The 14273-nt window shown below is 43.2% G+C and overlaps 1 protein-coding gene across 5 annotated transcripts in view; it reads right to left on the bottom strand.

Moving 5' to 3' along the window:
• Window positions 1-14273, bottom strand: part of PDE2A (phosphodiesterase 2A) — an 806220-nt gene that overhangs the window by 325178 nt on the left and 466769 nt on the right. The window contains exon 5 of one of the 5 annotated variants that reach the window (XM_073548491.1): window positions 3621-6317. The exons of the other annotated variants lie outside the window; for them this stretch is intronic. Coding sequence (XP_073404592.1) covers window positions 6302-6317 — 16 coding nt within the window. The 3' untranslated portion in view covers window positions 3621-6301. Of the gene's footprint in view, window positions 1-3620; window positions 6318-14273 lie in introns of those variants that run through there. 5 annotated transcript variants of the gene reach the window in all.

Raw genomic sequence — 14273 nt, 5'->3', positions numbered from 1 at the left:
CGGTGGCTCTGGCTGACGGGATGATGTGGGATATTAGGGGTAGTAGTCTGGTGGCTCTGGCTGACGGGATGATGAGGGATATTAGGGGTAGTAGTCCGGTGGCTCTGGCTGACGGGATGATGTGGGATATTAGGGGTAGTAGTCCGGTGGCTCTGGCTGACGGGATGATGTGGGATATTAGGGGTAGTAGTCCGGTGGCTCTGGCTGATGGGATGATGTGGGATGTTAGGGGTAGTAGTCCGGTAGCTCTGGCTGACAGGATGATGTGGGATATTAGGGGTAGTAGTCCGGTGGCTCTGGCTGACGGGATGATGTGGGATATTAGTGGTAGTAGTCCGGTAGCTCTTGCTGACGGGATGATGTGGGATATTAGAGGTAGTAGTCCGGTGGCTCTGGCTGATGGGGTGATGTGGGATATTAGAAGTAGTAGTCCGGTGGCTCTGGCTGATGGGATGATGTGGGATGTTAGGGGTAGTAGTCCGGTAGCTCTGGCTGACGGGATGATGTGGGATATTAGGGGTAGTAGTCCGGTGGCTCTGGCTGATGGGATGATGTGGGATATTAGGGGTAGTAGTCCGGTGGCTCTGGCTGACGGGATGATGTGGGATATTAGGGGTAGTAGTCCGGTGGCTCTGGCTGATGGGGTGATGTGGGATATTAGAAGTAGTAGTCCGGTGGCTCTGGCTGACGGGATGATGTGGGATGTTAGGGGTAGTAGTCCGGTAGCTCTGGCTGACAGGATGATGTGGGATATTAGGGGTAGTAGTCCGGTAGCTCTGGCTGACAGGATGATGTGGGATATTAGGGGTAGTAGTCCGGTAGCTCTGGCTGACAGGATGATGTGGGATATTAGGGGTAGTAGTCCGGTGGCTCTGGCTGACGGGATGATGTGGGATATTAGGGGTAGTAGTCTGGTGGCTCTGGCTGACGGGATGATGAGGGATATTAGGGGTAGTAGTCCGGTGGCTCTGGCTGACGGGATGATGTGGGATATTAGGGGTAGTAGTCCGGTGGCTCTGGCTGACGGGATGATGTGGGATGTTAGGGGTAGTAGTCCGATGGCTCTGGCTGACGGGATGATGTGGGATGTTAGGGGTAGTAGTCCGGTAGCTCTGGCTGACAGGATGATGCGGGATATTAGGGGTAGTAGTCCGGTGGCTCTGGCTGATGGGATGATGTGGGATATTAGTGGTAGTAGTCCGGTAGCTCTTGCTGACGGGATGATGTGGGATATTAGAGGTAGTAGTCCGGTGGCTCTGGCTGATGGGGTGATGTGGGATATTAGAAGTAGTAGTCCGGTGGCTCTGGCTGACGGGATGATGTGGGATGTTAGGGGTAGTAGTCCGGTAGCTCTGGCTGACAGGATGATGTGGGATATTAGGGGTAGTAGTCCGGTGGCTCTGGCTGAAGGGATGATGTGGAATATTAGGGGTAGTAGTCTGGTAGCTCTGACTGACGGGATGATGTGGGATATTAGGGGTAGTAGTCCGGTGGCTCTGGCTGACGGGATGATGTAGGATATTAGGGGTAGTAGTCCGGTGGCTCTGGCTGACGGGATGATGTGGGATGTTATGGGTAGTAGTCTGGTGGCTCTGGCTGATGGGATGATGTGGGATATTAGGGGTAGTAGTCCGGTGGCTCTGGCTGACGGGATGATGTGGGATATTAGGGGTAGTAGTCCGGTGGCTCTGGCAGACGGGATGATGTGGGATATTAGGGGTAGTAGTCCGGTGGCTCTGGCTGACGGGATGATGTGGGATGTTAGGGGTAGTAGTCTGATGGCTCTGGCTGACGGGATGATGTGGGATATTAGGGGTAGTAGTCCGGTGGCTCTGGCTGACGGGATGATGTGGGATATCAGGGGTAGTAGTCGGATGGCTCTGGCTGACGGGATGATGTGGGATATTAGGGGTAGTAGTCCGGTGGCTCTGGCTGATGGGATGATGTGGGATATTAGGGGTAGTAGTCCGGTGGCTCTGGCTGACGGGATGATGTGGGATATTAGGGGTAGTAGTCCGGTGGCTCTGGCTGATGGGGTGATGTGGGATATTAGAAGTAGTAGTCCGGTGGCTCTGGCTGACGGGATGATGTGGGATGTTAGGGGTAGTAGTCCGGTAGCTCTGGCTGACAGGATGATGTGGGATATTAGGGGTAGTAGTCCGGTGGCTCTGGCTGATGGGATGATGTGGGATATTAGTGGTAGTAGTCCGGTAGCTCTTGCTGACGGGATGATGTGGGATATTAGAGGTAGTAGTCCGGTGGCTCTGGCTGATGGGGTGATGTCGGATATTAGGGGTAGTAGTCCGGTAGCTCTGGCTGACGGGATGATGTGGGATATTAGGGGTAGTTGTCCGGTGGCTCTGGCTGACGGGATGATGTGGAATATTAGGGGTAGTAGTCTGGTAGCTCTGACTGACGGGATGATGTGGGATATTAGGGGTAGTAGTCCGATGGCTCTGGCTGACGGGATGATGTAGGATATTAGGGGTAGTAGTCCGGTGGCTCTGGCTGACGGGATGATGTGGGATGTTATGGGTAGTAGTCTGGTGGCTCTGGCTGATGGGATGATGTGGGATATTAGGGGTAGTAGTCCGGTGGCTCTGGCTGACGGGATGATGTGGGATATTAGGGGTAGTAGTCCGGTGGCTCTGGCTGACGGGATGATGTGGGAAATTAGGGGTAGTAGTCCGGTGGCTCTGGCTGACGGGATGATGTGGGATGTTAGGGGTAGTAGTCTGATGGCTCTGGCTGACGGGATGATGTGGGATATTAGGGGTAGTAGTCCGGTGGCTCTGGCTGACGGGATGATGTGGGATATCAGGGGTAGTAGTCTGATGGCTCTGGCTGACGGGATGATGTGGGATATTAGGGGTAGTAGTCCGGTGGCTCTGGCTGACGGGATGATGTGGGAGATTAGGGGTAGTAGTCCGGTGGCTCTGGCTGACGGGATGATGTGGGATATTAGGGGTAGTAGTCCGGTGGCTCTGGCTGACGGGATGATGTGGGATATTAGTGGTAGTAGTCCGATGGCTCTGGCTGACGGGATGATGTGGGATATTAGGGGTAGTAGTCCGGTGGCTCTGGCTGACGGGATGATGTGGGATATTAGGGGTAGTAGTCCGGTGGCTCTGGCTGACGGGATGATGTGGGATGTTAGGGGTAGTAGTCCGGTGGCTCTGGCTGATGGGATGATGTGGGATATTAGGGGTAGTAGTCCGGTGGCTCTGGCTGACGGGATGATGTGGGATATTAGGGGTAGTAGTCCGGTGGCTCTGGCTGATGTGGGATATTATAGTGAATGTGGCTATGCGGAGTGGGAGGGGCTATACACTCAGCTTTATATATATAGATATAATCATTATAATTTGTTATAACTAACCGTAGTTAGTTACTATGCCCGGGCAGCGACGTGATCTTCAGCTAGTATGGAATAAAAAATAGTTGCATCATTAACCTTCCTAGGTGATTATTAAAACCCACAACCTCAGATCTTCACAGGGAGAATCCCGCTTCTTTCTTTTTTTTTCACATGGTGTGCTGGCCAATTGCAGCCATGCCAATAATTGAAAACGGGGGAAAAAATGAAACTCAAAAGACAACTACAAGGTCCCAAGTATAGAATATTTAAAATTGCTTTATTGATAGTACAGGCAAGGATCAGTATGGACATACATATAAGAACCAATACACAAACTTCATGGCACATCAGACCATGAGAGGCCTCACCTCGGGAATCTTATACAGCGGGTACGGAGAGTATTCAGACCCCTTTCCATTTTTCCCTCTTTGTTTCATTGCAGCCATTTGGTAAAGTGAAGAAAGATCATTTTTCTCATTAATGTACACTCTGCACCCCATCTTGACTGAAAAAAAAGTAAATGTAGACATTTTTGCAAATTTTTTAAAAAAAGAAAAACTGAAATCTCACATGGTCCTAAGTATTCAGACCCTTTGCTCAGTACGGAGTAGAAGCTCTTTTTGAGCTAGTACAGCCATGAGTCATCTTGGGAATGATGCCACAAGTTTTTCACCCCTGGATTTGGGGATCCTCGGCCATTCTTCCTTGCAGATCCTCTCCAGTTCTATCAGGTTGGATGGTGAACATTGGTGGACAGCCATTATCAGGTCTCTCCAGAGATGCTCAATTGGGTTTAGGTCAGGGCTCTGGTTGGGCCAGTCAGGAATGGTCACAGAGTTGTTCTGAAGCCACTCCTTTGTTATTTTAGCTGTGTGCTTAGGGTCATTGTCTTGTTGGAAGGTGAACCTTCGGCCAAGTCTGAGGTCCAGAGCACTCTGGAAGAGGTTTTCATCCAGGATATCTCTGTACTTGGCCGGAATCATGTTTCATTCAATTGGAACTAGTCATCCTGTCCCTGCAGCTGAAAAACACCCCCATAGCATGATGCTGCCACCACCATGTTTCACTGTTGGGATTGTATTGGGCAGAAGATGAGCAGTGCCTGGTTTTCTCCACACATACCATTTAGAATTATCACCAAAAAGTTCTATCTTTGTCTCATCAGACCAGAGAATCTTATTTCTTATAGTCTGGGAGTCCTTTGTGTGTTTTTTAGCAAACTCTATGCGGGCTTTCATATGTCTGGCACTGAGGAGAGGCTTCCGTCTGGCCACTCTGCCATAAAGGCCTGACTGGTGGAGGGCTGCAGTGATAGTTGACTTTGTGGAACTTTCTCCCATCTCCCTACTGCATCTGTGGAGCTCGGCCACAGTGATCTTGGGGTTCTTCTTTACCTCTCTCACCAAGGCTCTTCTCCTACGATTGCTCAGTTTGGCTGGACGGCCAGGTCTAGGAAGACTTCTGGTGATCCCAAACTTCTTCCATTTAAGGATTATGGAGGCCACTCTGCTCTTAGGAACCTTGAGTGCTGCAGAAATTCTTTTGTAACCTTGGCCGGATCTGTGCCTTGCCACAATTCTGTCTCTGAGCTCCTTGGCCAGTTCCTTTGACCTCATGATTCTCATTTGGTCTGACATGCACTCTGAGCTGTGGGGGTCTTATATAGACAGGTGTGCGCCTTTACTAATCAAGTCCTATCAGTGTAATTACACACAGCTGGACTCCAATGAAGGAGTAGAACCATCTCAAGGAGGATCACAAGGTAATGGACAGCATGTGACTTACATATAAGTGTCTGAGCAAAGGGTCTGAATACTTATGACCATGTGAGATTTCAGTTTTTCTTTTTTAATAAATTTGCCAAAATTTCTACATTTCTGTTTTCTTCAGTCAAGATGGGGGGTGCGGAGTGCACATTAATGAGAAAAAAAATGAACTTTTATGAATTTACCAAATGGCTGCAATGAAACAAAGAGCAAAAAATTTGAAGGGGTCTGAATACTTTCCGTACCCACTGTAAGTGAGAACTCTCCTGATAGGACAAGGAGTAAAACATAAGATGGAGGAGAGCATCCCGGAGAGGACCTACAGAGGATTGTGTCTTGGGTAGACTATGCACATTAATGGATTGTCAGGCTTGCAGTACTTACATAAAAAGTCCTGATGACTTCCTGGAACAGCGAAAATACAAGCTCTCTTTGGGGAAAGGTTCTAATATATGGGCTCTCAATGGAGGTCATCTCATATATTCCCCTCTCTGGAGGACGTCTCATATATGGCCCTCTCTGGAGGACGTCTCATATATGGCCCTCTCTGGAGGACGTCTCATATATGGGCTCTCAGTGGAGGACATGTCCTATATGGCCCTCTCTGGAGGATGTCTCAAATATGGCCCACTCTGGAGGACGTCTCAAATATGGCCCTCTCTGGAGGACGTCTCAAATATGGCCCTCTCTGGAGGACGTCTCAAATATGGCCCTCTCTGGAGGACGTCTCAAATATGGCCCTCTCTGGAGGACGTCTCATATATGGCCCTCTCTGGAGGACGTCTCAAATATGGCCCACTCTGGAGGACGTCTCAAATATGGCCCACTCTGGAGGACGTCTCAAATATGGCCCTTTCTGGATGATGTCTCACATATTCTCTGATGGCAGGCAGGATTTTGTACACGCTCTGCAGTGGTCTTGTAGGATTTTGGACAGCACTCAGCTGAAGGGCTTATTAGGAGGGAAACTGCAGGAATCATAGAAGACCCCATGAGTGAGGAGTCGGTGTAGAGAGCGACTGTCCGCAGCTCGATGGCTGTTCTTATATACAGGATACGGACCCCACAGTGGTACTCGATGTATGCAGGATACAGCTGCTGGGACAATGAGGTCGAACAACATCTCAGGGTCCTTACAAGCGGCTCTGCATCCTCCTCGCACGATGGGAGTCATAAATCAGCTCTGCCGGTAACTGGAGAAATCAATGTGATTAGTCTCCAATCAGGAAAAGTGATTTATTCCAGGAGGAGGGAGAGAGGAACAACAGCAAAGACACAGCCCCCCGGAGGCCAGCAGACCGCGGGGGCTCCACAGATCAAGGCCCATCTCATGGTGACCTCAAACATAACAGGGACAAAAAAGGTATGTGAACCCCCGATGCTGAAGGGAAACCTACAGGACACTGGAGGATTAGATACACGGCTCAGCAGTCAGTATCACACAGGATAAGATTAGATACACGGCTCAGCAGTAGGTATCACACAGGAGAGGATTAGATACACGGCTCAGCAGTCAGTATCACACAGGAGAGGATTAGATACACAGCTCAGCAGACAGTATCACACAGGATAGGATTAGATACACGGCTCAGCAGTCAGTATCACACAGGATAGGATTAGATACACGGCTCAGCAGTCAGTATCACACAGGATAGGATTAGATACACGGCTCAGCAGTCAGTATCACACAGGAGAGGATTAGATACACGGCTCAGCAGTCAGTATCACACAGGAGAGGATTAGATACACGGCTCAGCAGTCAGTATCATACAGGAGAGGATTAGATACACGGCTCAGCAGTCAGTATCACACAGGAGAGGATTAGATACACGGCTCAGCAGTCAGTATCACACAGGATAGGATTAGATACACGGCTCAGCAGTCAGTATCACACAGGAGAGGATTAGATACACGGCTCAGCAGTCAGTATCACACAGGAGAGGATTAGATACACGGCTCAGCAGTCAGTATCACACAGGATAAGATTAGATACACGGCTCAGCAGTCAGTATCACACAGGAGAGGATTAGATACACGGCTCAGCAGTCAGTATCACACAGAAGAGGATTAGATACACAGCTCAGCAGACAGTATCACACAGGATAGGATTAGATACACGGCTCAGCAGTCAGTATCACACAAGATAGGATTAGATACACGGCTTAGCAGACAGTATCACACAGGAGAGGATTAGATACACGGCTCAGCAGTCAGTATCACACAGGATAGGATTAGATACACGGCTCAGCAGTCAGTATCACACAGGATAGGATTAGATACACGGCTCAGCAGTCAGTATCACACAGGAGAGGATTAGATACACGGCTCAGCAGTCAGTATCACACAGGAGAGGATTAGATACACGGCTGAGCAGACAGTATCACACAGAAGAGGATTAGATACACGGCTCAGCAGTCAGTATCACACAGGATAGGATTAGATACACGGCTCAGCAGTCAGTATCACACAGGAGAGGATTAGATACACGGCTCAGCAGACAGTATCACACAGGAGAGGATTAGATACACGACTCAGCAGTCAGTATCACAAAGGATAGAATTAGATACACGGCTCAACAGTCAGTATCACACAGGATAGGATTAGATACACGGCTCAGCAGTCAGTATCACACAGGATAGGATTAGATACATGGCTCAGCAGTCAGTATCACACAGGAGAGGATTAGATACACGACTCAGCAGTCAGTATCACACAGGATAGAATTAGATACACGGCTCAACAGTCAGTATCACACAGGATAGGATTAGATACACGGCTCAGCAGTCAGTATCACACAGGAGAGGATTAGATACACGGCTCAGCAGACAGTATCACACAGGAGAGGATTAGATACATGGCTCAGCAGTCAGTATCACACAGGATAGGATTAGATACACGGCTCAGCAGTCAGTATCACACAGGATAGGATTAGATACACGGCTCAGCAGTCAGTATCACACAGGAGAGGATTAGATACACGGCTCAGAAGTCAGTATCACACAGGAAAGGATTAGATACACGGCTCAGCAGACAGTATCACACAGGATAGATACATTTAGATACAATGCTTCCTGGGATTATTTGATATTATTTGCCCATATCACTATATTAGTAATATTGAAACATTTTGTGTTTTTATAATTTACTTTATCTTTTTTTTTATTAATGGAAAATGAATTAGAATTCACACGAACTGACAGAAACGTCAAATACAAAATTCCATTAAATTCTAATATTGTTCAAAGAGGAGAAAAAGATTAATTTATTGAGATGTTAAATATACAAGTATTCTCTAAATGTATTTCAAGGCCTCAAGGAAAATGGCATATTAAATGTCCTATGTGGGGGGAGGTGGGGGCTTTTATTTTCTCCTGTGTTCCATTTTGTGTCTAAAATAAGACTAAAAGGCTCAGACGATGCGAGCCTACCCCTGATATACTGGGGTATCACATCCCAGCACCAAAGTCCAGAAGGAAGGTCGATAAATAGAGGAATATTAACACCATGCAGTACAGCACATTATATGTGTACATGCCCTCTATTTCTGTATGTATGTGCTCTGTGTATGCATCTATCTGTATATACAGCTGTGGCCAAAAGTATTGACACCCCTGCAATTCTGTCAGATAATACTCAGTTTCTTCCTGAAAATGATTGCAAACACAAATTCTTTGGTATTATCTTCATTTAGTTTGTCTTAAATGAAAAAAAAAACACAAAAAGAATTGTCCTAAAGCCAAATTGGATATAATTCCACACCAAACATAAAAAAGAGGGTGGACAAAAGTATTGGCACTGTTGGAAAAATCATGTGATGCTTCTGTAATTTGTGTAATTAACAGAACCTGTAAGTTACCTGTGGCACCTAACAGGTGTTGGCAATAACTAAATCACACTTGCAGCCAGCTGACATGGATTAAAGTTGACACAACCTCTGTCCTGTATCCTTGTGTGCACCACATTGAGCATGGAGAAAAGAAAGACCAAAGAACTGTCTGAGGACTTGAGAAACCAAACTGTGAGGAAGCATGAGCAATCTCAAGGCTGCAAGTCCATCTCCAAAGACCTGAATGTTCCTGTGTCTACCGTGCGCAGTGTCATCAAGAAGTGTAAAGCCCATGGCACTGTGGCTAACCTCCCTAGATGTGGACGGAAAAGAAAAATTGACAAGAGATTTCAATGCAAGATTGTGCGGATGTTGGATAAAGAACCTCGACTAACATCCAAACAAGATCAAGCTGCCCTGCAGTCCGAGGGTACAACAGTGTCAACCCGTACTATCCGTTGGCGTCTGAATGAAAAGGGACTGTATGGCAGGAGACCCAGGAAGACCTCACTTCTTACCCCGAGACATAAAAAAAGCCTGGCTGGAGTTTGCCAAAACTTACCTGAAAAAGCCTAAAACGTTTTGGAAGAATGTTCTCTGGTCAGATGAGACAAAAGTAGAGCTTTTTGGGCAAAGGCATCAACATAGAGTTTACAGGAGAAAAAAAGAGGCATTCAAAGAAAAAAACACGGTCCCTACAGTCAAACATGGCAGAGGTTCCCTGATGTTTTGGGGTTGCTTTGCTGCCTCTGGCACTGGACTGCTTTACTGTGTGCATGGCATTATGAAGTCTGAAGACTACCAACAAATTTTGCAGCATAATGTAGGGCCCAGTGTGAGAAAGCGGGGTCTCCCTCAGAGGTCATGGGTCTTCCAGCAGGACAATGACCCAAAACACACTTCAAAAAGCACTAGAAAATGGTTTGAGAGAAAGCACTGGAGACTTCTAAGGTGGCCAGCAATGAGTCCAGACCTGAATCCCTCAGAACACCTGTGGAGAGATCTAAAAATGGCAGTTTGGAGAAGATATTTGAATATTAGGGACCTGGAGCAGTTTGCCAAAGAAGAATGGTCTAAAATTCCAGCAGAGCATTGTAAGAAACTCATTAATGGTTGCCGGAAGCGGTTGGTCGCAGTTATTTTGGCTAAAGGTTGTGTAACCAAGTATTAGGCTGAGGGTGCCAATACTTTTGTCTGGCCCATTTTTGGAGTTTTGTGTGAAATGATCAATGTTTTTCTTTTTGCTTCATTCTCTTTTGTGTTTTTTTCATTTAAGACAAATTAAATGAAGATAATAATACCAAAGAGTTTGTGATTGCGATCATTTTCAGGAAGAAACTGAGTATTATCTGACAGAATTGCAGGGGTGTCAATACTTTTGGCCACAACTGTATGTGCTCTGTGTAGGCATCTATCTGTATGTTTGTGCTTTTGTGAATATATCTGTATTTGCAGGGCAGCAGAGTTCATAGTTGGAATCATGTCGGCAATCGCCATCAGACATCAGGTATTGGATTGTTTATGTTGGAATAGAAATCCTCGTTCTCAGCAGCACATCGCCGGGTGTAAACTGCGACCGTGCTGCTGATACCATGATTCTGTATATGGACAGATTGATCTATTCGTGATCATACACCGCCGCAGTGTCGCTCTAGCTTTACCTTACTGTCTTCTTGGAAGGTGAGCCTCCGTCCCAGTCTCACACATTTTCTCACCTTTTCAGACTTTTTGTATGACTATTGTTAATTAATAAAGTATTTTACTATTAATGATCACCTATCGCTCCTAATTTTTAAATAATCTCCACGTTCTGCATTATATGGGAGCATACAGTATACATGTCCCTTAGCTGAGTATTTGAGGAGATTATTATTATAGGTATACTGTAATCATGTATGCACAGATGATATAAAATAAACATGCAGATTTATTTTCCTTGTTCCTCTTATTTTTCTGCTTGTAGGGATTCGGCTCAGAAAACATAATATCAATAACATCGCTCTAACTTCTATGAACTCAATTAAAACCCTGAGACACGGTCCAGCTGCTGAACAGATAGTGACACTGAGTCCATACAAAAGACAGGTGAGAGCAGGAGCGGTGAGCAAGAGCGCAGCTCCAATTACATCAGGCTCAGGGTAAGTGCCCGCCGGGGAGAGATATTCAATAGACCCTACTGCTGATTAACATGCTCAAAGAGACGCTGCATAATTACATGAGGCCAGGGCAGTTACACTCCAGTAATATTCCAGGAAAAGAAAGAGACAAAACAATTATTCTGTAAAATTTCATGTCTTCTACAGAGCAGCACATTCATCTAGAAAGTCAATAATTTACACAGTGCGTAAAAATAAAAACGAAAAGCACAGTCAGAAGTGACATCAGCATAGATCAGATCCCTGCATCATCATCACCATAAACTACTATAATACTGCCCCTATATACAAGAATATAACTCCTATAATACTGCCCCTATATACAACAATATAACTCCTATAATACTGCTCCCTATGTACAAGAATATAACTACTATAATACTGCTCCCTATGTACAAGAATATAACTACTATAATACTGCCCCTATGTACAAGAATATAACTACTATAATACTGCCCCTATGTACAAGAATATAACTACTATAATACTGCCCCCTATGTACAAGAATATAACTACTATAATACTGCCCCTATGTACAAGAATATAACTACTATAATACTGCTCCCTATGTACAAGAATATAACTACTATAATACTGCTCCCTATGTACAAGAATATAACTACTATAATACTGCCCCTATGTACAAGAATATAACTACTATAATACTGCCCCCTATGTACAAGAATATAACTACTATAATACTGCCCCTATGTACAAGAATATAACTACTATAATACTGCCCCTATGTACAAGAATATAACTACTATAATACTGCTCCCTATGTACAAGAATATAACTATTATAATACTGTCCCCTATGTACAAGAATATAACTACTATAATACTGCTTCTATGTACAAGAATATAACTACTATAATACTGCTCCCTATGTACAAGAATATAACTACTATAATACTGCTTCTATGTACAAGAATATAACTACTATAATACTGTCCCCTATGTACAAGAATATAACTACTATAATACTGCTCCTATGTACAAGAATATAACTACTATAATACTGCCCCTATGTACAACAATATAACTACTATAATACTGCTCCCTATGTACAAGAATATAACTATTATAATACTGTCCCCTATGTACAAGAATATAACTACTATAATACTGCTTCTATGTACAAGAATATAACTACTATAATACTGCTCCCTATGTACAAGAATATAACTACTATAATACTGCTTCTATGTACAAGAATATAACTACTATAATACTGTCCCCTATGTACAAGAATATAACTACTATAATACTGCTCCTATGTACAAGAATATAACTACTATAATACTGCCCCTATGTACAACAATATAACTACTATAATACTGCCCCTACGTACAACAATATAACTACTATAATACTGCTCCCTATGTACAAGAATATAACTACTATAATACTGCTTCTATGTACAAGAATATAACTACTATAATACTGCCCCTATGTACAAGAATATAACTACTATAATACTGCTCCTATATACAAGAATATAACTCCTATAATACTGCTCCCTATATACAAGAATATAACTACTATAATACTGCTCCCTATGTACAAGAATATAACTACTATAATACTGCCCCCTATGTACAAGAATATATCAACTATAATACTGTCCCCTATGTACAAGAATATAACTACTATAATACTGCTCCTATATACAAGAATATAACTACTATAATACTGCCCCCTATGTACAAGAATATAACTACTATAATACTGCCCCTATATACAAGAATATAACTCCTATAATACTGCCCCTATGTACAAGAATATAACTATTATAATACTGTCCCCTATGTACAAGAATATAACTACTATAATACTGCTTCTATGTACAAGAATATAACTACTATAATACTGCTCCCTATGTACAAGAATATAACTACTATAATACTGCTTCTATGTACAAGAATATAACTACTATAATACTGTCCCCTATGTACAAGAATATAACTACTATAATACTGCTCCTATGTACAAGAATATAACTACTATAATACTGCCCCTATGTACAACAATATAACTACTATAATACTGCTCCCTATGTACAAGAATATAACTACTATAATACTGCTTCTATGTACAAGAATATAACTACTATAATACTGCCCCTATGTACAAGAATATAACTACTATAATACTGCTCCTATATACAAGAATATAACTCCTATAATACTGCTCCCTATATACAAGAATATAACTACTATAATACTGCTCCCTATGTACAAGAACATAACTACTATAATACTGCCCCCTATGTACAAGAATATATCAACTATAATACTGTCCCCTATGTACAAGAATATAACTACTATAATACTGCTCCTATATACAAGAATATAACTACTATAATACTGCCCCCTATGTACAAGAATATAACTACTATAATACTGCCCCTATATACAAGAATATAACTCCTATAATACTGCCCCTATGTACAAGAATATAACTACTATAATACTGCCCCTATATACAAGAATATAACTCCTATAATACTGCCCCTATGTACAAGAATATAACTACTATAATACTGCTCCTATGTACAAGAATATAACTACTATAATACTGCTCCTATGTACAAGAATATAACTACTATAATACTGCTCCTATGTACAAGAATATAACTCCTATAATACTGCCCCTATATACAAGAATATAACTCCTATAATACTGTCCCTATGTACAAGAATATAACTACTATAATACTGCTCCTATGTACAAGAATATAACTACTATAATACTGCCCCCTATGTACAAGAATATAACTACTATAATACTGCCCCTATGTACAAGAATATAAGTACTATAATACTGCTCCTATGTACAAGAATATAACTACTATAATACGGCTCCTATGTACAAGAATATAACTACTATAATACTGCCCCATATGTACAAGAATATAACTACTATAATACTGCTCCTATGTACAAGAATATAACTACTATAATACTGCCCCATATGTACAAGAAAATAACTACTATAATACTGCCCATATGTACAAGAATATAACTACTATAATACTGCTCCTATGTACAAGAATATAACTACTATAACACTGCTCCTATGTACAAGAATATAACTACTATAATACTGCTCCTATGTACAAGAATATAACTGCTATAATACTGCTCCCTATGTACAAGAATATAA

This window comes from Dendrobates tinctorius, unplaced genomic scaffold, assembly GCF_039654945.1.
Source record: "Dendrobates tinctorius isolate UK_male_01 unplaced genomic scaffold, ASM3965494v1 ptg000157l, whole genome shotgun sequence".
NCBI lineage: Eukaryota > Metazoa > Chordata > Amphibia > Anura > Dendrobatidae > Dendrobates > Dendrobates tinctorius.
Note: the sequence above shows the minus strand (reverse complement) of the source record. Positions and strands in the feature narration are given on the sequence as shown.